Source organism: Salvia hispanica, chromosome 4 (genome assembly GCF_029641045.1).
Source record: "Salvia hispanica isolate PSC_SH4W2 chromosome 4, Shi_PSC_v1, whole genome shotgun sequence".
Classification (NCBI taxonomy): Eukaryota; Viridiplantae; Streptophyta; class Magnoliopsida; order Lamiales; family Lamiaceae; genus Salvia; species Salvia hispanica.
The window spans coordinates 56,269,170-56,293,254 of record NC_142695.1 but is presented as its reverse complement, the minus strand read 5'-3'; the positions used below and the strand labels follow the sequence as shown (position 1 = coordinate 56,293,254).

General features: G+C 36.6%; 3 protein-coding genes across 6 annotated transcripts; 2 read left to right on the top strand and 1 right to left on the bottom strand.

The window, feature by feature from the left end:
- The first annotated feature begins 4,870 nt into the window (after positions 1 to 4,870).
- LOC125199204 (protein ALTERED PHOSPHATE STARVATION RESPONSE 1-like) lies at positions 4,871 to 8,264 on the top strand. The gene is made up of 6 exons (XM_048097306.2): positions 4,871 to 5,308; positions 5,718 to 6,588; positions 6,694 to 6,878; positions 6,995 to 7,215; positions 7,320 to 7,650; positions 7,739 to 8,264. Exons 2-6 carry the CDS (start codon positions 5,775 to 5,777, stop codon positions 8,171 to 8,173), a joined length of 1,986 nt encoding a protein of 661 aa, XP_047953263.2. The 5' UTR covers positions 4,871 to 5,308; positions 5,718 to 5,774; the 3' UTR covers positions 8,174 to 8,264.
- Positions 8,265 to 8,506: 242 nt separating this feature from the next.
- LOC125194291 (ABC transporter C family member 2-like) lies at positions 8,507 to 20,705 on the bottom strand. 4 transcript variants are annotated; one of them, XM_089056446.1, is made up of 27 exons: positions 20,466 to 20,705; positions 19,525 to 19,982; positions 18,866 to 19,044; positions 18,491 to 18,530; positions 17,910 to 18,066; positions 17,512 to 17,626; positions 17,329 to 17,409; positions 17,181 to 17,205; positions 16,414 to 16,470; positions 16,197 to 16,262; positions 15,987 to 16,061; positions 15,638 to 15,745; positions 14,961 to 15,095; positions 14,588 to 14,694; positions 14,405 to 14,498; positions 13,860 to 14,027; positions 13,267 to 13,407; positions 12,816 to 13,016; positions 12,576 to 12,674; positions 12,317 to 12,469; positions 11,597 to 11,979; positions 11,163 to 11,346; positions 10,681 to 11,004; positions 9,845 to 10,601; positions 9,389 to 9,756; positions 8,890 to 9,304; positions 8,507 to 8,816 (listed from the first exon to the last, which is right to left on the bottom strand). In XM_089056446.1, the coding sequence occupies exons 2-27, from the start codon at positions 19,855 to 19,857 to the stop codon at positions 8,719 to 8,721; spliced, it is 4,863 nt and encodes a 1,620-aa protein (XP_088912572.1). In that variant the 5' UTR covers positions 19,858 to 19,982; positions 20,466 to 20,705; the 3' UTR covers positions 8,507 to 8,718. The 4 variants fall into 4 exon arrangements, with proteins under 4 accessions (XP_088912572.1, XP_047948390.2, XP_088912573.1 ...); XM_048092433.2 differs by having other exon boundaries at positions 19,525 to 19,943; XM_089056447.1 differs by lacking the exon at positions 20,466 to 20,705 and adding an exon at positions 20,209 to 20,298.
- Positions 20,706 to 21,864: 1,159 nt separating this feature from the next.
- Positions 21,865 to 24,042, top strand: LOC125194296 (cytosolic Fe-S cluster assembly factor NBP35-like). The gene is made up of 3 exons (XM_048092437.2): positions 21,865 to 22,047; positions 22,123 to 22,224; positions 22,876 to 24,042. Exons 1-3 carry the CDS (start codon positions 22,005 to 22,007, stop codon positions 23,808 to 23,810), a joined length of 1,080 nt encoding a protein of 359 aa, XP_047948394.2. The 5' UTR covers positions 21,865 to 22,004; the 3' UTR covers positions 23,811 to 24,042.
- Positions 24,043 to 24,085: the final 43 nt, after the last annotated feature.

Below are 24,085 nucleotides of genomic sequence, written 5' to 3'. Positions count from 1 at the left end.
GAAAATAGTTTTAATCAGAAAAATACTCATTTATATAGCAATTAGTAGTATTAATTTAGATTTAGACTGAATTTAATGCCGCGTTTGCTTTAAATTAATTTAATTGGTGGTTTTAATAGACCGAAGCTCCTCGAAATCGGCGCGCCACTGATTGGAGCCAGCCACGAGCCGCACACCCACAAATGAAAGAGAAAGATGTTTCCACGCGTGCGCCGCTGCTCCACGCCGGCTAATTCTCTCTCATTGCTCTATACTTCAATTATTGGGGTAGTTTTTAAAGAGAGTTAATAATCATTAAATTGTACATCTATCACCTTGTTCCTAATCATTAAAGAAAAATAAGGTGAACAAAATATAAAAATAAAGATATTATATTAGTTTTTTAAAAATATAGATAAGTCAGTGGAATGTGAAGTCAATTAACAAAAGTAATAAACGAGACACTTCTTTGCAGACAAATATTTATTCATGGACGATACCGCTGTTCCATTTATGAATAACAACCTTACTTTGTGTATAAATAACAATCTTACATTTTTTTTTCCCTTTTAAAACTATATTTAATTATTTTTATATAGTAGATTAAAGTAAATTATTGAATATCAAATTTGAATGAATTTTGCAAAAATAACTAGTTACATAATGTACGTATAACTATAAAATAGAGGAGAAATACTTAGTACTCCATACTCCCTCTGTCCCGAGTGAGCATAAACTTTTCGGCACAGAATTTAAGAAAATGAGATTTTGTTAGTAAGTGGAAAGTGAATAAAGTAAGAGTGTTAATAAAGTAGAGAGAAAAAGTAAGAGAGAGAATACTAAAAAAGGAAATGAGTCACTTATCTTGGGACGTCCCAAAAAGGAATGTGCGCTTATCTTGGGACGGAGGGAGTATTATTTGATGTACTTTGAGAAAAAAAATTAAAATATAAAAAAAAACTAAAATATTTACTACTCATAAAATAAAAATCAAGTAATCAATCTTTAAAAAGTAAATTAATTCACAGGTTTTTGGAGTATTTTGATCCACAAAAGTTTTTTTTAACAATGATCTTATATGTGATTATATCTTAATCTTAGAGTTGGTTGATTATTTTTTTTCTAATAAGAACCGTGTGTGTAATCTCAATAATTTAAGGACTATTTATGAATTTCACTCTTTTGCAAAATATAATTGATTAGAATTCATTACTCAATCCGTACATTTGATTAAGATTGCAATAAGAATGTCATTTGTTTATTATTATTATTATTATTATTATTATTATTATTATTATTATTATTATTATTATTATTATTATTATTATTATCATTATCATCATCATCATCACAGATTCAACATTATTAAATACAAATCCAATTAAACGGATAGTAACAAAAATTATTACCATCATTTCATTTGTATTAAATTTTATTTTCTTCTTTTGCGGCAATGAGTTGACTCCAATGTAACTTACATATAAACATTTTCTCTGATTAAATTATTGGCAAATGGCAATCAATCAATGATGCATTCTTCTAAATCGGCAAATGAATTTTACATTGAAATTTTAAACCATGGATAACACGTCATATAAGTTCATAAACCTAAAAAAAAATTTACAATTTAGAAATGGTCATCTTATAATACTTAAACCATCCCTTAATTATTACGCTACATTAGATATAATTATAATGTGCCATAATATTGCTACGTACATGCAACGTTATGCACAATTATATTGTTATAAAATATTTGTAAAATACTAAAAGATCTAGCTGCAAAGTCAACAAATTACTACATTATTTTTTGTTTTGTGTTTCTTTAAAAAAGTCATTAGTATTAACTTAATTCGTGAAATCCGGATTTAGATACGTAGATAGGTGACAACCTATTTATATAATGCCGTGACAACTAAACAACAATTTGAATGGTTATATATACATGTGAGTGATCACGATTAGCAATTAATCAACCACAAGTGTCCACAACTATATATATTAGTAGTATTTACTAGTAAGTTATACTCCCTCCGTACACGAAAAATAAAGCATTTTATGAATGACACGAATTTTAATGTAAAATTGATAAAGTAAGAGAGAATATAAAAAAAATAAGAGAGTAGTAGTATTAGTGGAATGTAGGGTTCATATTATTAGTAAGAAAGAAAAGAGAAAAGTAAGAAAAAAATTATTAAAAATTTTCTTTTTTTTAAATGTGCTCTATTTTTCGTGAACGGATAGAATATCATTATTGTTTGATACTACGTTCTTCAAAGTTTCACATCAAGATCTAATCCTCACTTAATTTTTTGAATTTTGCTTGAGGCTTCTTTATCATAATTGGGGCCCAATTCATCAACCATGGCCCTTAATATTATCAAATGGGCCCATCTCGTCAATGGGCCTCCATGTTTTTTCTACTGAAATCAAATTCGAGTCCTTAATTTTTGGTTGAGAACTTGATATATTATTTGTTGATCAAAGCTTTAAAACCCATTTACACACAATGACAAATTTTAAAAATATTTTTAAAGGTTCATATAAAATCATTATGAATCATTTCTCATAATGTGCATCCTAGAGAAAATTAAAAATAATAATAAACGACCCCATGCCTTCCCAACATTGTCATTACCAAATAGTAATAATTTGAGTATACTTTTAACCTTTATTCAATATACTTGATAGAAAAAAGCATTTCTGAATTGATCAAAATAATACTCCACTATAACTAAAATCCGAAAATATGAAATAATCCAACTCTTTTTTTTAAATAATAAAATATCGTTCCATTTCCCTAAAACCGCGGGCCCCATGCTTTCATCCCATGAAAATTCTATAAGCCAAATTGCATAATTCATCAATTTTTATTAGTGAACGTTAATAATTTAATAGCACATGCTTTTTTAACTACACAATTAATATAATAAACACAAGTACGGTATTGCAGGCTGAATCTTTTTGGATGATGGTGAGAAACAAATACTCCCACAGTCCCGGCTACGATGACACATTGCTTAGCTGGCACGGAGTTTTAGGAGTTATTGGTTAAAGTGTTTAATTGGAGAAAGAGAAGGTAGGTGTAAGTATTAAAGTAGAGAGATAAAGAAAGATGAATATTTTAATAGGAGTGAGAAAAAGTGGTTGAGTGTATTAATTGGAGAGAGAAAATTACTGAAAAAGGAAATGTGTCATCTTAGTTGGGACAAACTAAAAAGGAAAACGTGTCATCTTAAGCGGGACAGAGGGATAATTTATTATATGAATGCATCTAAAATAAATTTGTTTTTTCCCTTCCGTGATCCACAAACTTTGTTATTCTTGAAATTATAAATATAATGATTCATATTCAAATAAAAACAAATTCATTTGCAAGTGATTGCTTTGGTAAAATATTCAATTCATCTAACATATACTTACATCAGGTGATAAAATGCGAACAGTAAATATTGTACAAACTCCAAACTATAATCTGAATTATTAAAAAAATTTAATAGATGACAAAATAACAGCAGCAAAAAATGTCAAAACAATGTCAAGACAACATCAACCGTTGATATCGTGTTGACATTTTTCATTGCTTATTTTATCATCTAAAATCATAGTTTGAAGTTTGTACAATATTTACTGTTTGCATTTGCTCGTGACTATTATATCTCACATTAGAGTCAAATCATTATCTCTTTATAGATTATTTACAAAGTGAAAATAAAGGAAAGACATTAACAGTACTACTCAAATAAGGTTATTTATTTATTTACTATTAAAACTTATAAAAAAAACACTTTATAGCTTTATTCTTTTCTTAATTCAAAAGGCAAAGGAAAGCCATAAAGTTTTGGATCATCACATTATACAAGTGGTTTGGCTGCATTCAATTCGATCTGAAAAAAAGCTTAGGTTTTTGAGTTGGGTGTCACACGTTTTTGGGTTTTTATTGATTAAATAAAAGACGCTTTTGATTGGTAAAAAGGGCTGTCTACAAAAAGGTTGAGACACATTCTATAGTGGTGTCAAATATTGATTTCAAAGTCGTCAATTAGTTACTACAAGTGTTATTTTCTTCACCACTAAGCTTTTTTTTTCGACATGATATTGTTATAAAAGATTATCCTATTGATGATGACAAAAAATGTAATACATGAACAGGTCTCAAATCCTATTAACTATTAAAAAAATTAACTATTAAAATAATTAATTATTCACTAAATTTATATTATCAAATTTTCATCCCATAAAAGTATGTGCACTTTCTTTTTCGTCGGTCCCATAAATATATTAGCATTCAATTTATGAAAAGTTATCACGATTTATTATCTCTATATATTCAGTTATTTACAACTTTTTTTTAAAAAAATTAACTCCTATATGAAGGAGGAAATTACAACTGACGACGTCAAGAGGACTCGAACTCGGCACCTCATACATTGATGTCTAAGCTCATACCGCTACGACAAAGGCTCTGGACCAGTTATTTACAACTTTATGTCACCAATAAACACTAATAATAATGTGGTTCCTCTATCCACTATTATGCCCATATTTTTATCAGATGGAGAGAGTATAATAAATGGTTACAAGTCTCAACAAAATGGAATCATAAAAAACATTTAACAAAGATTAATAATAACCTATATAAATAACATAAGATTTAAAAGTAAAATTTTGGAATCTATATTATATAAATTTTTTAGTATAATTTATTTTGTCAATGCAATGATACAGATTTTTTTTAAAATTACAGTAATATTTTGAATTCATGATTCAAATGGCTATTTCTAATTTTATGGTATCAGATTATTATTAAAGAAATACACTGCTATATTATCATTTCTGAAATATAAATACACTCTTATTTTTATTATCATCATTTTCATTTGACAACCAAAACAGACACACTTCAAAGAAAATAGGAAAATTTGTTGTCATCTTCTTTCTTGTGCTTTGGATGCCTCTTCTTGGGTCTCGAGCCATCCCCTCCTCTCTCTCTCTCTCTCACACACACACACTCACACACACACACAGTAGTCACTACACTACACACTGGACTACACTTAACTCCTTTCTTCATTCAAAATTCTTGGTTCCATGCTTTTTGCTAGAGCTCTCTCCCATTTTCTTTCTTGATACTGTGTTTTTTCTGCTGCAGCTTGTTGCGACATTGTCGCCTCAAAACGGTTCTGTGTCAGAGCCATTCTTTGTCTCTCTCTTTGGTTTCTTGAAAATAAATACTATCTGGATAAATTTAGTGGTCCATATGGCCAAAGTTTTGATCTTTGACAACAAACATTTGGATTCTTCTGAGGTTTAATATTCCAAAAATAAGGTGAACTGCACTTCTTTTTTACTCCCATTTCTTGGAGTATTTATTTGAACTATTCCTTACAAATTTTAGCTCAGTGTAAATATTTCTTTTAGGTTTGTGATCTCAGCAGAATTTTGGAGCTGGATAACAATGTACTATGCTATTTTGTCTTAACTATGTGGAAAACATACCTATATGTTTTGCTGGGAAGTAATGAAATTCTTGAGAGTTGAATTTTATGCTATTTTTTGTGAGTATAGATATGCTGTGTGGACCATATGTTAGGTAGGATAGTTGCAAAACTTTGCTTTGAGTTTAGGTTGTTGTCTTTGTTTTTTTCTTCCATGGAGCTTTGGAGGGCTATGTATTCTGGCTGTTTCACTATCTTTGACAAATATTGATTGAGCTTTGCTACTCCTATTATTTATAGTGAATGTTGAAGGCCTAAAAGGTGGAAAATTTGTTATTGTATCAAGATTTGGGGGAAATGGGGTGTGTTGCATCAAGAGTTGATAAAGAGGAGAGGGTGAGGATGTGTAAGGAGAGGAAGAGGCTGATGAAACAGCTCTTGAGATATAGGAAAGAGTTTGCTGATGCTCAGATAGCATATTTGAGGTCATTGAGGAATACTGGAATGACACTTAGGCAGTTTACTGAGCCCGAATCCTTGGAATTCGAGGACACGAATTCTGCTGCTGAATTCCCTTCGTCCCCTCCTCCCCCGTTGCCACCATCGCCTCCGCCTCCGCCCACTTTTAGCCCCGATATAAGGAAGTCTGAGGTTGAACCGGGAGAGGCTCAATCTGCTGTGGAGGAAATCATTGAGGTCGATGAGGAGAGTGGTCATACTCCACCCCCACCAGTTCCTAGCTCGTCTTGGGAATACTGGGACGTTTTTGGTTCTGCCTCGGTGCATTGTGAGAGTAGAAGGGAGACGGTGGAGCAGGGCGAGGAGGAGAGTTGGAAGGATACAAATACTGAGTTCATAGACGAAGACGAGGAGAATGAGGAGGAGGAGGAGGAGGAGGAGGAGGCAGATTTTGCTGTTGATGACATTGACATGCTGCCTCCTCCGGATACTGAGTTTGTCGATGATAGCTCGTCTATGATGAGCTGGCACACGAAGGACACTGCAGATATGGCTATGGTGGTTTGGAGGGGCAAGAAGAACTTGGCGGGCGTTGTCAAAGACTTGGACGAGTATTTCCTGAAAGCGTCCGCTGTAGTGAAGGATATTGCTGTTTTCATAGATATTAATGCAGGAGGAACATTCCTTTATCAGAGTAGCAATGAGAATAAGAGTAATGGTTTTAGTTCTTATTTAGTTATATAAGTTCAACTTTTGGTGTTTGTAAATATTTGTGTTATGCATAATCTGATTTCGTGTCTTTGCATCGACTGAGCAGGGAAGAGAAGCAATTCAGCTAAGGTCTTCAGTGCCTTGAATTGGTCGTGGTCGTCTAAATCACTCCAATCCACTAGAGAAACGGGAGATATGTTTGGATCCGGTGAGCCCTGCAAGCCCGGAGCTCACTGTATCACACTCGAGAAACTTTATTCGGAGGAACAGAAACTCTATAAGGATGTTAAGGTAGTTTCCCTTAAGTAAACTATAGGAATTGCATTGGTTGAAGGAAGAAATATTACTAATTTTTTTGTTTGGTTGATGAATTATGTGGTGATTTTTCGTGTTTCCGGTTTTCTTAGGAGGAAGAGATTTCTAAGGTGGAATATGGGAGAAAATCTTTGCTACTGCAGAAACTAGACGAAGAGCACGACTGGACCAAGGCGGAGAAGACACGCTCCATGTTTGAAAGTTTGCAATCTTACATCTCGTCTCTCCAAGAGTCGATCGGCAGGTCTTCTTCGACCATACTCACACTCGTGAGCAAGGAATTACACCCTCAGCTGATCACACTGGCTTCAGGGTAAAAGACAAGCTGCTTTTGCGTTCCAACTGATGATGATAATCATGATATGCAGCGCGATGTATGATTCTGTATCGTATACTGATGTGGTCTCGTCTTCTCAGGCTGATGCACATGTGGCAAACGATGTACAACTCTCATCAAGTCCAGCATCACATATCTCAGCAGATGAGTCATCTCCCGGATCAGCAAGCCGTGGAGCCGACTACTGAATCACAGCGGCAGGCTGCAGGCCAGCTGCAGACAGAAGTAATGTCGTGGCACCACAGCTTCTGCAAGCTCGTGAAGTACCAGCGCGAGTATGTGAGAACGCTCTGCAAGTGGATCGAGCTCAGTAACTATATCGAAGGTGCTAATAACTCTCACAGCGAATCGCCGTCGCTGCATGCCCTTTTGGACAAATGGCAGCAAGCACTGGATAAATTGCCTGATAAGGTATGATTCTTGAAAAATTAAGTGAAGTAATGTAAATCTTGTGATAAAATGTGTATAATTTGTCACAATATATTTGTTTTTCTTTCAGATGGTGGCTGATGCCATCAAGTGTTTACAGTCAGCTGTTCACTCCATCATCTTGCAGCAGCAACACGAATTCGACTTACGCAAGAGATCTGAGAAGCTTGCAAGGAAATTTGAGAGGGAACTCACTTTTCTTGCAGAAATGGAGATGAAGTTGGGAGGGAGCATCTCTGTCGAAGATTCCAAGCACCCGTTAGTAGCCAGGCGAGCTAAGGCCGATGCCCTGAGGAGCTTAGCTGAAGACGAGAAAGCCAAGTACTCGAATTCTGTTAAAACGACCAGATCCATGATCCTGAAAAACCTACAGACAAGCCTGCCCAAGTTGTTTCAAGCTCTTGTCGCGTATTCAAGCGCTTACTGCCACAGCTTTGAGGCGACCCTCAGCTACTCGACAATGTCAGAATCGGACGACATGCAGACTGCAGCTTCTGAAATTTAACTTTGGGAAGATGCAGTTCATGTTGTGCTTAGAAATTAGCAGACTTCTCTGTAACATGAGCTTTTCTTGATATATATATGGATTTTTGTTATCCATATGTGGAATTTAATGTTGCAGTGAGTTCTTACATTATAAGAGACATCAAACTACTCAAATTCATCAAAATGGAGTAATGATCTCGAGTTTTGAAGGGGTGTTTTCAAGTGCTTAAAGTTCCCTTCCGGCTTCTCTTCGGAACAGGCTGGAAAGACGTGGAACGGGCCACCTATTCGGGTCAAGTTTGTCGAGCAATTGTAAAGGAAGAATTCCAAACATCTAAGTAACTATGATATCTAACGGTTTTAAAAGGTATGCATACCATTAAAAGTTGGTGAAAATTTGACATCAATTTTCTACAATAATCAGCAAAGTGCAACAAAATTCACTATTAAAAAACTAGGATGTTACAGCTGTGGAAAGTCTAAGCAACAACAGGCACATCTCTGGCGGGTCCAAGACCCGTAAACGTACCTTTCGTGCAGATGGCAATGGGGCTGACGTTCAGCCTATATGCTGGCTTGGTCCCAGTCGATTGTCATTCGGTCATTAAAATCATCCCCTTGGTGGAGCTTGTTGCGAGCGAGTCGGCTCATCGTGGCAAGTCCTGTACGAAAGGTTTATCAACATCCACGTTACACAAGTACCGTTTTACGAAATTGGTGGTTTTAAGGGTTTACCTTCAATCATTTTGTAGAGAGACGACCACCAACTATCCCTAGAAAGGTTGTGCTTCTCGAGACTCTCTTCGATTTCTTTGTCGTGCTTCCCCTCCAGCACTCCCCGGAGCGTGATCACAGCGTCCCTCGTCTTCCTGAGGACGCTGTTGTCCTCGTCGATCTCCAGCTGCACGAGGTCGTTCTGCGATGAAGTGAGGCTGACAGCGAGAGCATACTGCGCTGCTGCAGCCCAGCGGGACGAGGCGAGCCATCTCCGCTCCCCATCCACCTGTTTCTCTCTAGCGCGCTTTTCACCATCTCTGAGCACAAGGTCGCGTAGATATTCAGCGTTTGCAGCCCCTGTGCTCTGCACCATCTTAGAGAAAGCACTGCCTTCTTGCCTTAGCAGTGCTTCAGGAGTGTCGAATTCGACAACCTGGCAAACGATGCAGATGAGTCATACGAAGCAAGCAAACGACAAATACTAACCAAACCAGACAGCTACTTGATGGCTACACACCTTGCCAGAATCGAGAAGAAGGATATTGTCACAATCGATGATGGTATTCAGGCGGTGAGCAATGATCAACATTGTGCAGGATTTGAACTCTTCGCGGATAGTCTTTTGGATGAGCGCATCAGTTCCGACATCCACAGCAGCCGTTGCTTCATCAAGAACGAGAATCTTTGATCTGCGGAGCAATGCTCTAGAAAGAGACAGTAGCTGTCTCTGCCCAACACTGAAATTATCCCCTGCTTCAGAGACCTCAGCATCAAGACCCAAAGGATTCCTCCTGATGACATCTTTTAGATGTGCCCTTTCCAAAGACTCCCACAGGTCAGCATCGTTATGCTCGTTGAACGGGTCAAGATTAAACCTTACGGTTCCTTTGCAAATATATAAGAAGGAATCATCAGGCTACCAATTCATACAACATGTACTAAAGTAAAATTAACGTTTCAAGGTTGCCCGAACCTGAGAAAAGGACAGGCGACTGTGGAATGATTCCAAGAACCTTTCGGAGATCCAGTAATCCAAACTTTGAAACGTCGTAATCATCGATCAATATTCTTCCCTTCTCCACCTCAACCATTCGGAACAAAGCATTAAGCATGCTTGACTTACCAGCCCCCGTTCTTCCAACAATTCCGACCTTATCACTAGGAGAAATGCTGAAGGATATTCCATGTAGAACAGGAGGGAGTTCCGGCCTATATCGCAGAACAACATCTTCAAAACGAATGGAACCAGCGGAAGGCCATCCGGGAGGTGGACGGCTGTCCTCAATTATGGCTGGACCTTCTGCGGGTAAATCAACATACGTGCCAACGCGCTCAACAGCATTAAAACTATTTTCTGCTACACTAGCGATTCTTAGAACAGTAGTCAATAAGCTTGTAATGTTTAATGCATAACTGAGAAGCAATCCCATCGTAGAGGCAAACGATTCCTGGTTCTCTGCTCTTCCGTTCTGCAAAACAGCAAAGGTTGCTGTAAACCAAATCATAATGCCTCCTACTGTCTCTAAGCGAATGGCGAGCCAGCGGTTTCCACTCATGTTAACAAGAGTAAATCTGATATTGTTGTCCATTGCATTCCCATTCATGGTGGCCATCCGGTCGTATGCTTTATATGCACGAATGGTTGAAGTGCCATTAAGTGCTTCTCCAAACTGGGCATACACAGGAGACCTACTGACGGAGTCCAAGCGCTTCACTTCTCTGGCTGTGCTCTGCAAACAACACAATAAATACATCAACATAAATCTCGAGGCCAGTCATTATCATAAGTAAATAAAACAGAATCCATACCTGGTAGTATAGATAGGAAGCGTAAAACAAGACCAGAAGAGGCATAATGGCCCATAAAGACATTGTACTAACTATTCCGATGAGCACAAAGGTTGAAATAAGCTGTGCCACTTGACTCAGAAACATGTTTGCGAAAGGAGCAACAGTTCGATCAATGTCACCTAGATCCTTGGCAAATCTGTTGATGATTCGTCCGAGTGGATTTGTGTGAAAGAACACCATTGGAGCTCTAAGAATCGAATTTAGCATGGCATTGTGCAATCTTCTGGCAGCATAAAGGCTTGAAGTGATCATCCAAAATGAATTTGTTAAAGTAACCAGAACCTGAGATATGAAGATTTTTAATATTTTTCAAACAGAAAATAGAATGTTAAAATAAAAAAGAATAATTGCAGGAAGATAATCACATCATTATAAGAAGGCGTGACAAGATAATGAAGTTCCTTAAATTTTGATCAGAAAGACTAGCATAATATACTTACTTGACCAAATGAGAGGAGTGAGTAAATCGAGTTGTAGTATAATGGCCCATGCGCATCCTCGTGGCTGCCTACATCTGTCCAATAACTTAGCCATGTGCTGCTTGAAACTCGCAGGACTTCCGTTGAAACATAGCATGTAAACAGAATCATAACAACCCAAGCACCTCCTAGAGCATTTTTGTATCTGCATCAGTGAAAAAGAAATATGATAAACCACAAATCAACAAAGAAGATGCTAGTAGGTGCAGTTTCCACAATTTTATCATATATCTATTACATCACACAAAATATAGTTTTTAATTAACTATATTAGAACTAAAAGAGCCTTCCTCTTAAGAAAATAGACGGACATGTATGATTCTTATGGAGATGAGACGTAAGCTCTATGTAACATTCTGAAGTCATTCATATCAGAACGAGACTGTATTTTCTACCTCATCAAAACTTTCCAGCTCACAACACCAGTTTCGCGTTCTTCCTGCTTTATAAGGATAGACTTCCCTTCTTTTTTGTTTGTTTGTTTTTCATCTTTAGCAACCTCGTTGGTTGTACCATTAACAGTAGGCTTAGCATCTTTATCGTCAACTTTTCCAACATCTTCTGCTTCTTCAACATATTCTTCCATTTTGCCAGCATTTTCCATCAATTTCTGGAATAGAACGCCATTGTTGGAGAGCTCTTCAAATGTTCCCTCCTCTTTCACTGTACCTTCATGCACCAGGAGAATTCTATCCACTTCTGACAGAAAATGTAGCTGATTCGTGACTAGAACTCTTGTTTTCCCTCTTAATTCTGTTTTGATGCATTTCTCGAAAACCTAAAGAAGTAGATCAGTACAATGATAAATCATGAAAACGTGTTTCTATAGCACAAAGTGAAAGAAGATTATTGTGAAAACGTGTTTCGATAGCACAACGTGTTTCTATCAGCATTTTAAAGGAAAATTTGTGGTTATAATTAATCTTTATACATAACTCTCAATTATACTGTTGTTCCGCTTACAAAATAGCACCCATTTTCAGTCTACATATGCAAAAATTGAAATGGCAGCCGAAATATTCATAGCAAACCAAAAGAATGGTGTTTCTGTTATGATTTATGACCAAGTTGCAGTTGCGTGATTTTGAACGACTCATGCATTTTCGAAGACATACCTGGCGTCCCACATGAGCATCTAGAGCACTTAGAGGATCATCAAAGATGTAAACATCTGAATTCGAATATACGGCCCGAGCCAAGGATACCCTCTGCTTTTGCCCTCCACTGATATTGACCCCACGTTCTCCGATTTCAGTAAGATCTCCACCCTATCATAGGAACATTCATGGTTGCAAATAAATCAGGATATGAATTTCTTCAACTCCGTAACATCAGAAATACTTAACCATGCACTGATGTTTCTAAGATTCTTACTGGCAGTACTTCCAGGTCATGTTGCAGGCAGGTCATATCTATCGATTTCTCATATCTTGCACGTTCAAATGGGGAACCAAACAGTATGTTGTCGCGGACCTAAGGTCAGAAAATTTTATTTTATGAGCTCAAGTCTACTTAAGGTAAAATGTTGTCACTAACTTGACATAGACTTGCGTCAAAATCAGATTTGACTCATCAACAAGCACGAGACTAGAAAAGAAAGACTAATTAACTCACTGTCGCATTAAAAATCCATGAAACTTGTGGTACATAAGCAACATTTCCTCTGATGACAACATTTGCATCTGCCACTGCAGGAAGCTCTCCAAGCATTGCTGACACGAGTGATGTCTTTCCTTCCCCAGTGCTGCCAACAATAGCAACTAAGCTACCAACTGGTATATCCAAGTTGATATTTGACAAAGTTGGCCTTTCTGCCTGCAATAGAAATTTAATCAAGTCACAAAGGGTCAGAAAAAGTATTACTCCCAGCTATCGAAAACAAGGAAGAAAGTGAGGAGAGATCAAAGAAAAACAACTCTGGCTGCGTCATGACATATGATAAAGTAGAAACATGGAGAGTGCAGGTTTCCGCTCATAGGATATATCAAATGAGTAAATAGCATACCATTGAGGTTCATACTACACAAGTGACACAATTGCAGGATCAAGTGTAAACCTAACAAACCTTTGCCTCCCAAGAGAAGTATCCATTCTTGATAGAGATAGCTGGTAATCCCGGTTCAATGGGTGGATTAGGCATGAGAACTTGTTCTTCAGCTAGAAGAAGGCCCTCCAGACGTTTCAATGAGACGTTTGCATTAACAACCTGGGAAATCACCAAAGGAGGACTATGTAAATATAGTTTGTCGTTTCGTATTAAACCAAAACACGAAAGTAGTCACAATTGAAATCCCGTCACTGTTTAAATTTTTTCAAGTCAAATAGTACTATACTAGACTATTTTGAACCAATGAACATCATAAACATGGTGAATTATGGTTCTTGTAATGCTAAAGGAATCACATGTAGTTGTTGTATCAGTAAGGTAGTATGAGCTATTATTCTATAATCTAGCACAAGGATCCATCAGAGATTTACGTTATAAATTTAATGCTAGTTCACTGGGATCCTGAAAGAAGTATGATCACAAGTATACCATAAATTTACATTTTTACATAGCGAAAGTTGTCGGGAGTTAATGGTATTCAAAGAGGGTGAGAACTGAAAAATAAAAAAAAAATTGTGTCCATATGAGTAGAGAATTTTGAAAGAAGATACCTGTGTAATAATATTTGGAAGCATGAAGAGTGGGAACCGTAAAACAGCAAACAATGACAGAGATGTGAAGGCCCTTGCAGGTGTCAAATCTCCTCCGAGCAAAGTGAATAACCCAAATGAAACAACAATCACGATGACAGGTATGCTGTTAAGAATGAAACTGTTCAACTGCAAATCAAAAAAGTAATGTCATGAAATAACAATCAAGAATTTGGCACAATGAAAAGAATAATTGAGGAAAACATAAGCCAAAGATGAAAAAAATAAAAAATATTGGAACTGATATATAGATGTTGTCATGACGATAAAGCACCATATACGGAAACAAATAACATGAATGAAGTGAATGCAAAAGCCGTGAGAAACCATGGTTAGAGGAAAGAACTTCACAATGTGCTTAAAAAAAGCAGTTTACAGTGACAGAGTTCCAAATGTATAATGTTATTTCTCACTTAATGTCAAATTTTTTTATCTTATTCTACAAAGGAGATGAAATGGATCTAAGTTAATATTGAGTGTCAAAATTTTTTTCTAGGAAATCTTACAGCTCCAAGCAGCTGAGATTTCCGGTACCAGGATAACTCGTCATCCCTGACAGTTTGAACCTTAGCCTGGAAACTATTCTCCCATGCATAACATCTGCATCCATTTTGGCATTAAAGAAGCTCGTAAAAGTGATGCATACTGTGAAACACTGATTAGGTAATTATACAGTATGTAGAACTTACTTGACGGTTTCCATAGCAGCCAATATTTCATTCATGAGCCCAATTCTCTTGTCTGTACGTTGTAATCCTTCTTTTGTCAGCTTTTGCATCTTGCTTATAATTAATGTCTGTTCAATTAAGTCAATTGCAGAAAGAAGTTACAACCAAGCAACATGAAATGACTTGAGAGACGCTAGTAACAAGGGCTCCCGAAACCAAAAGGGCAATATCATGAACCATGCATGTAGATCATGTAATTTCCATAAAGAGACACGTGAAAAGTTCCAGATGTAATGCACACAATAACAATGTCTTTAGTCTCTTATCAGATATCGACGACTACCTTGAGGCAAGATAAATGGGCCAAAGAAAACATTAGCTCAAGACCCTATACCTGTATAGGAAATAGACAAACAAGCAACAGTGCCCCGAGAAGAGAAGCAACACCCAGCTGCTGGTAAAGAAGAACCAAGGCAATAGTAATCCGGAAAGGAGCTGACCACAAAGTGTGGAGTGATTGACATATTTGCTGCACAGCAAAAGCCAGTAATATTAAGTAATTAGTTAGACAATAAAAAATTACAAATTAATAATTCAATCATTTTAGCATGCATTCAAACATTACATTATATATCATGCATTCCTTTTGAGTTTTCACTTACTGAAATTAAATATTTAATGAAGTAATGAACAGGTAGGCATTCAAGTACTAGATAATGGCAATCATAATGAGAAAAGATAAGCCCGTTTTTGAAAGTTGGGAAATCAAACAAACAAACATAAATGTCTTTCAAAGAAGTTTTCAGAGCATTGAAAAAAAGTGTTGTGGAATCAAGAAGAAATTCAGCTTGGCACACCCTCTAGCATAGATATTGTGCAAACAAATTTCAACTAAGACCAATTGGTGCACATGGGAAGTCCTATCTTTGTAAGTTATATAATATCTTGCCTAACACACACTTTGAATTTACTGCTTTTTATATATCAATCATATAAAACCCAGTTCTCAAATTTCCATGTATGCAATAATGAGAACAACAGCTTATTTTCCAAACAGGGAATGAAATATACCTGAAGAGCTTCAGCATCTGTAGTCATCAAATTAGTAATTTTACCAGATAAAAACATTTTGCGGCTCTCATGAGTCAGCCTCAAAGATTTGCGAAAAACTGCAGCTACCTATAAATTGCATTCAAAATCAATAAGATCCTTGTAGAATGAAAAAACTCCCAACCAAGTACCCTTCTAAACAGTAAAACTCTCCTCCAGCTCTAACCAAACTTAATATAGAAACTGAGAGGATAACTCACAAACTAAAGGGCGTTCATATGTATTCGAGGACTCAAACTTAGATAAGTCAAGAAGTAGTTTCTACAGCGAGGATCACAAGATAATAGGAGACTCCAGAAATCTAGCTTACCAAAGTTGATCTTAGACGAAAGCCAACACGCATGACATTCTGAAAATACTGAGCTTCACATAAAACACCAAGTACCTGGAATTTATCAATGAAGAGAAAGGTGTAAAAGATATCAATAACAGACTATGATCTTCATAAGTGGGAAACAGTTTTAAAAAAATCACCAGTAACGAGTGCAGTAAATAAGGAAATGGTGACATCATTACGTACCACTCCAACAAAAATCAAGAATGCATAGATGTAACCAATCCAAGCTGGATCTCCTTGTTGCATTGACTGTAGATGTCACCAATAACGAAAATAAATTAACTTCCTGCATGCTCAAGGGGACAAGAATTTTTGTTTCTTTCTAAGTGAGCTAGTTAGCTTGGGGAAGGTCACCAAAGGGTGCATGCGGTTTATAACGGTAAGATGCAAATAAACTGACCTGTAAGAGAAGGTTCAATATAAGGGGACCAACAAACTGAGAAAGATCATTCCCTATCTGCACAATGGAGAAAAAAGTACTCATGTTAGGCAAATGAGTGTCATACACATGACCCCACCAAACTCAAAGGATAAAATGTTAGTGTGAGTCATATTAGCACATGAAATTAGGTGGAAAAACATTTCAATCCATATACAAGAGGTCAAAAACTGTAATGGATTAAGAGATTCAAGCAATGACAAAATTTAAAGATCCTATGCTTATCCAAACTACATAATCACATAACTAACGCGGGAAAATTAACTGGCCAAATCACATAAGTGCGCACACATTCTCATTGACTTCTGTATTATAGCTTAAGCCTGAAGCAATAAATTAAAATTTTGCTCCGTGAAAAAAACTATAGTTTAGTTTTTCAAAAGTAAAAAGGATCAAGTTAAGTGAAATATAAAAATGCATAGAGTGACTTACTTGCTGAAAGACATTTATTGGCACAATGCTTTTTACACTAACACATGCATATAGATAGACAAACACAAAATCGCACAAACATATATACAGTTGTGTTTCCGTGTATATTGATTATACTCCGGTTATTTCATGGCTGAATCCACATATTACTCAGCAACAGGTTAGAAAGTGCATGTAGAAAATGACTGAAACAATCTCCAATTTTGATTGTGTCGTAACACTTCTACAAAAGAAAATGTATTGAGCCCAATAAATGATAAAAATGTCAATAAGAGAAGCCACGCTCGGTTTACTACCTTCCAGAGGCCTCCCCACCAAAATCTGAGAAAAATATGTAAAGGCGCAGAGTCAAGTTTTTGAACAATAGAACAATATAGTAATGTGAAAATTGTATGAAAAGATTCATATCTCATGAACATATAATTTTCCAGTACTGAAGACTACCTTGCACCAAGACTACGATTTAAAGCTCTTAAAAGCCAAGGTTTTGGTCTCCGAATCTCCTCAGCCCAAGATTTCTGGAACCTAAACAACTCACAAAACATAATAATTAGCTGCTAGGCAAAAGAAGGGAGGCAGAAGAAAAGGAAAGAATTTAAAAAAAATAGATAAGCATTATTAACATACGAGTCATTAAGTGTTTCTGTTTTATCCCAAGAATCAAGTTGCCAAACATCCTTCTCTGTGAGAGGCCTTCTAGAACCGAGTTTCATGATCTGGTTCATCCATGAATACGTAACTCCTGAAGCAGAAGAAGTAATAACCAATAATTAATTCTAAGAAACATGCTCAAAACAAAACCATTAGGCTATTACACTAATTGGGAGGAAAAGATATATAAGAGGAGAAAAGGTACAAGGAAGTGATGTAGGAATGTCACAGAAAAATACTAAACAATCCCACAACGGCACAGATGATAGAATTATAGATGAAATGACATAATGGCATCAGGAAAAAGTATTAAACATCAAGGCAATGAAGGTAAAATCAATAGCATTTTTTATAAGCACATTATAATAACGTACGAGAGATTAAGTTGGCTTTTCTCTCAGGACAAATTTGCTCCCCTCCAGGAAGTTCTTCATAAGCAGTGTTGTCCTCAGATTCATTTCGCACTGGGGAATATCCCGGATAAGGATCCAAGTTAGGGATATACACAAGCAAGAGGACACCAAACAAAACCTGCATGGCTAACAAAGATTAAGCGGCCTCTGCATTGACAAGTAGATTAAAAAACCAAAGAAAGACTTTTTCACTGTTTAGCCAAGATAACTTATCGCTCTAACAAATTTAGCACCACATCCCAATAGTCTATTATGTGAGATGGAACCTACTCATTATGATTACCCACTTTACAAAGGGCAAAATCATTTCATATTTGCTGCCTTTTTGTTTTTCGGTTCAAATGTCTACCAAATTTTCAGAGGATTCATGACAATAGCCTTCGGTAATCTTAAAGTTGTGGCATGCGAACCCAAAATGAAATTTGACAGTCAACACTTCTGAAAGAAGAATGTTGCCAGCAAGCCTCAGCTGATAAAAGTGCCACAAATTTCCAATTGAAAATTTATATTTGAGATATAAAAAGAAGTAGAGTGAAACAAACCTGGACAGCCACTTCACTAATATACAAAGCGAGGACGGACCTACAACCAAAAAATACAAGCATGAATGATAATCCATAAGTAGTAACACATTTTATATGCATGAATCATGATATAGCCCCAAAGCAACAAATTCTTCAAAGACGGAAGAAAGAGGAAAAAGAAGACATGAAGTGACACAAGACAAAAACCACAGTACATACATTAGATTACTTTGTTTCCTTTATACTAAGACAGACTGTATCACTTAGTTTGTCCCAAATCCATGAGTGAAGCGATACAAACCAAGTAATCATTTATCTAGGCAATTTGATAATCAATTTGATGATAAAATTTAGCATTACAGATCCATTAAAAACGCTAAAGAGAAGACTAACCAATCATAATACTCCTGGACGGAAAGAGCAAGGTTCACAATTACAGCATCTCCTACGAGTGCATAAATAACCCCAAACCTCACAGCCCAACGAGATTCACGGATGTACACCTTTGTCTCCAGTCCAATCATCACAAGCATAGAGCACCATGCTACAGCCTCAATGATTAGAGAAGTCACCTACAAGCGCCAATACAAGTTTCAATACCCGAGCAAGAGCAAGTTGTTGAGCTCATGCTGAATAAAATCGCAGATTGTATAATACATGCAAGAGAGTGGCTCAGTAATTTTATTCTTGTTTTATTTCTTCATAAGTTTTCCAATCTTTTTAGTTCGTAAGGTCAATTTTCAGAAAAAAGGAAAACAGAATGAGCTAATTTAGTCTTCAGAGTAAAAGATACAGCATCAGAAACGTAGTAATACCCGGATTCCAGATGTTAAATTGAGTTACACATTTCAAGAAACCGGCACTAGTCTAGACAGCTCTTTCATGTTGTCACTAATACCCAGATGACTGCTGTGCAATTTTCAAAATGCAAATAAATCCCAACGAGGAGTTTCCTGAATAACCGACTACGTGATAAAAAAATATCACCATTTCTTTATGGAGACTAAGTGAATCCCTGCAAACAATATAGTAAGAGAAAGAAAACAATGTACCTCATATGGGGCAAGACCGGGCTGACCATCCACATTGAATGCTGAAATCCCCATTATCAATCTAAACAACGGTTCTCCAGTACAATAAAGAGCCAGCAGACCCAGCAAATAATTGTAAACATTTGATCTTAGGAGGAATCTCTGGACTGAGAAATCTCTTTTCATCCGCCATAGCCGATTTATGCACAGCAGCAGAAGAGCCAGATGGGAAATGCAGATAACCAAGGAGTCAGTAGCACATGGAGTGTAAGCTCCAAATGCATTTTCCACTGCTCTTGCCCATACCCCATTCTTGACAGGTTGGCAATACCACTCAAATGGCTCGAAAGCCATTTTATCAACTATGACCACTACTATCCTTCAATCCCGCAAGTATATATATCCCGTGCTGCGATTCAGAATGAATTCGACTAGTCTTCCTGCAGAGCTTCCAACTCAAGATTATCACAATATGAAATCTGGAAATTCAGCATATGTCAGATCAATAGTCGATTTATTCGATCAAATATAATTTATCCACACCTTAACTTCTCATTTACCAGATCAAAGTCAACTATATCAGACAAAAACAATCTTCCAAACGTCTACCAAATTTCTAATTCGAATTAGTAAACACTGCAAAAGGATTTCAAGTCATTACACAATACTAAAACACTACTTAACAATGGAAAATTCAGTCTTTACATGAATCTTCACATCATCCACACATTAACCTCTTTAAACACTTCAGATTAGGCCCCCTTCATAATCACAGCAGGAAATCAACTACTTGAACTGAAAAACACAACCAACCGAAACTTCAAAAATCACTTAAATTTGCAATTATGTGAAAAACACAACTAATATTGAAAAAAAGAGAGAAGCTTGGCACCCACGAAAATAGGACGTTGGAAACTCCGCCTAAATACAAACACACACGAGTAAAATACGACTAATTATACCTAGGAATCCAGGAAAGAGGGAAAAGGTGCTGAGTGGGAGTGGAAAATCATAAATGAGCGAATAATTCTGGGACACACGAGCAAGGAGAAAAGGCCACTTCTTTAAAGATAGGGTTGAAAGAGGTTAATGAGTGATTAATATGGTCGTCGTATAGTAGTTGTGTGGGGGCAGAGAGAGTGAGGAGGAGTAGAGGAATATGGAATCTGTATATTATACTCTACCTTTTTCCTCAATCATTCCCCACCATTAACCAAAATATCTCCTTATTTATAGACTATAGTCAAATAAAAACAAAGGCGTCACCGCTTGCGAATCTTGTTTTGAGAAGCCATTTCTGGAAATGGATATATATACATGGAAATACGAAGAGGTAAATCAAAACTTCAATATTATTGATGAGGATAGTGTTATATTTATATAAAAATGAAAACTTTACACTTGTCAGTTTAAATCTTATTATAAAGTTATGATCTTTAATGGATTTGATGGAAATTTTCATAAGTTATGATCTTTAATGGATTTGATGGAAATTTGATGAAAATGGAATATGAAGTTATGAGTGAGTGAAATGAGGAAGATGGCGAACATCTATTTGTATTCATAGTGTTTTTCCTTATTTGCTAGTAGAATTTATTCGATTAACAATCTTATTTTTTTATGAAAATGTCGCTAAATTTAATGTCAAAATTCTGACTTTTGTCATATGTACTCCCTCCGTCTCAGATAATTCGTTGCAGTTTTCTATTCCGGGTCGTCTCACATAATTTGTCTCATTTCACTTTTATCATTTTTGGTAGTGATCCTATATTCCACTAACACATTCTTACTCGTATTTTAGTATAAAACTAATATATAAAGGTAGGACCCACATTCCACAAACTTTTTTAACCCATTTTCATTACAATTCTTAAAACCCGTGCCCGATCAAGTGACCCGAATTATCCGGGATGGAGAGAGTATTTCTTTAGAAATACAAATATACAATAAGAGTTTTGATCTATGAAGACCAGATTTAAATATAGAAACGCAGAACAAAGTCATACGTAGGGCATTTTTAGGTCATAGATAGTTTATTTTTAGGTCATGCGAATAAAGCATGACCTAAAATGATCTTAACATGACATAAACTCAAATCTTATAATATGACCTAAAACTACTTAATTATGATCTTCCGTATTTTGAGTTAATTATTGACCATTAGTTTATTTAATTCTAGAGCCAAGATTTAGGCTGCGGATTTAAATGCATTCTTATTTTGATCCATCTCCTCACCTCATGCAATAAATATTTTAAGATTTAGAAATTAGCCGACTTTATACACAATCATTCTAGGATGACGAGTCAACCATCATCCAACACAAGTCGCAAACACTAATAAAGAATTGTTCATTTATTTTAAACCCCACAAAAGAGGAAAAGTCTGTCTTTTTCTCTCTCTAGGGTTTTGGGAATTTGATTTTCTCTCTCTAGCAAAATCATTGGACTGAAATACTACTTCGGAAGAGCTCATCGCCGGCGGCTCGTGAGGGGTTACAGTCATGGAAAACGGGGATTACGAAGTGCCTGAGAACGCCAATGAACGTATGTGTGTAACCGTGAAGTTTTCGAGCTGCAGAATTTCCTCTTTTTTTCTTATATTTCTCCGTTGAATTGCAGATTGCCCAGGACCGCAGTCTGAATCGGCCGGAAAATCCGACGCTTGCGAGGGATGCCCTAATCAGGAAGCTTGTGCTACTGCTCCCAAAGGACCTGATCCAGGTCGGTTTCAATTATTATTATTTTTTTTTTTTGTATTTAATTGGAGGATAGTGATTGATATGTATAGTTTGCAATCAAATTGAAGGCAATTAATTTGTAATTTTAAGCTGTTTTCGTGTGGTTGAATTGTGCCCCTGTTTTTGCCATGCTATCAGCTAATTAGGCGTATCGATAAGTCATCGAGGGGCTTCTGTAATTGGTTGGTGTGAGTGTAGCAGTGGCATTTTTTTGTAAAGGGTGTAACTTGTAGCTCTTTGAATCGCTTTTCGGATGATGAAATGGTTGCTATGTTCCCCTGTTAACTATGGGGTTAGTTTTTGAGTTCCGACTTCTATTGTAATGATTGAGTGATTGGTGTATTTGGACTTTGGTACAATATGGATTAGGTACTCGTACGAATGCTTTACTTGATATGTTGCTGTATGTTCAAAGTCGTAGACTTTTGAGTAAAGTATGGTGTCTCTGTGGTTTTCGTGGACTAATCCGTGGTATCTTGCTTAAAATTGACGTAAATTGTCTCTAAAGTTATTAAGACTCGTCCCTTTTATTGTTGTTGAAGAATAGTGTTTGTTAATTTGTGGTTATATTTGATCATTTACATTTTCACGCAGTTATGCTATTGCTGTTACATCTGACTATGTTTCTTTGCAGACTTGGTCACTATCGCTGAAAGAATGGCAACGGTTAAACACAAAATTCTAGTCTTGTCTGGAAAGGGTGGTGTTGGGAAGAGTACAGTTTCAGCTCAATTATCTTTTTCCCTGGCAGCTATGGGTTTCCAGGTGGGACTTCTCGATATTGATATATGTGGTCCAAGCATTCCAAAGATGCTCGGTCTTGAAGGGCAAGAGATCCACCAAAGTAACCTTGGATGGTCCCCTGTTTATGTTGACTCCAACCTTGGGGTCATGTCAATCGGCTTCATGCTTCCCAACCCTGATGATGCTGTGATATGGAGAGGTCCTCGAAAGAATGGAATCATCAAGCAATTTCTGAAGGATGTCTACTGGGGGGAACTTGATTTTCTTGTAGTTGACGCACCTCCTGGGACCTCAGACGAGCATATTTCTATTGTTCAGTTTCTCCAAGCAACTGGAATCGATGGAGCCATGATAGTTACTACTCCTCAGCAGGTGTCTCTTATTGATGTAAGGAAAGAAGTGAGTTTCTGCAAGAAAGTGGGGTTGCCGGTTCTTGGAGTTGTTGAGAACATGAGTGGTCTATGCCAACCCATGTCAGATCTCAAATTCCTTAATGTAACCGAAACTGGTGAACAGAGAGACATGACGGAGTGGGTTCTTCAATACATGAGAGAGAAAGTTCCAGAAATGCTAAACTTGGTTGCTTTCAGTGAAGTGTTTGATACTAGTGCTGGTGGTGGAGCAAAAATGTGCAGGGATATGGGCGTTCCTTTCCTCGGGAAAGTTCCTCTAGATCCTCGGCTAGGTAAAGCTGCTGAAGAAGGAAGGTCCTGCTTTGATGATGGGAAATGCGGCATGAGCGCCCCTGCGTTGAAGACCATCATAGAGAAGCTGCTGTCGGAACTGAAGGTATCGAGACCTGAAATATTGGAGGATGGTGCTTAGTTAGTTGTATAACCGTTTCCCTAAATATACCATGCTCAGCCACCTTAATACCTATCTCTGTTTGAAGTCATGGGTGAAAATATATCTCAACGCCTCCACACTTTCGTTTCTGAGGCGTCTCAATTTTAGGGATTGATTACAAGCCTAGTTGAGTAATAATAGTATGATTATGAATGAAATCGTGGCGTTTTTGTAAGGTATTATGATTTTAATGTATTATGTTGTCTGAGCAGTCTTATGTATTACAGTAATACTTTTTTTTTCTCGAATATCAT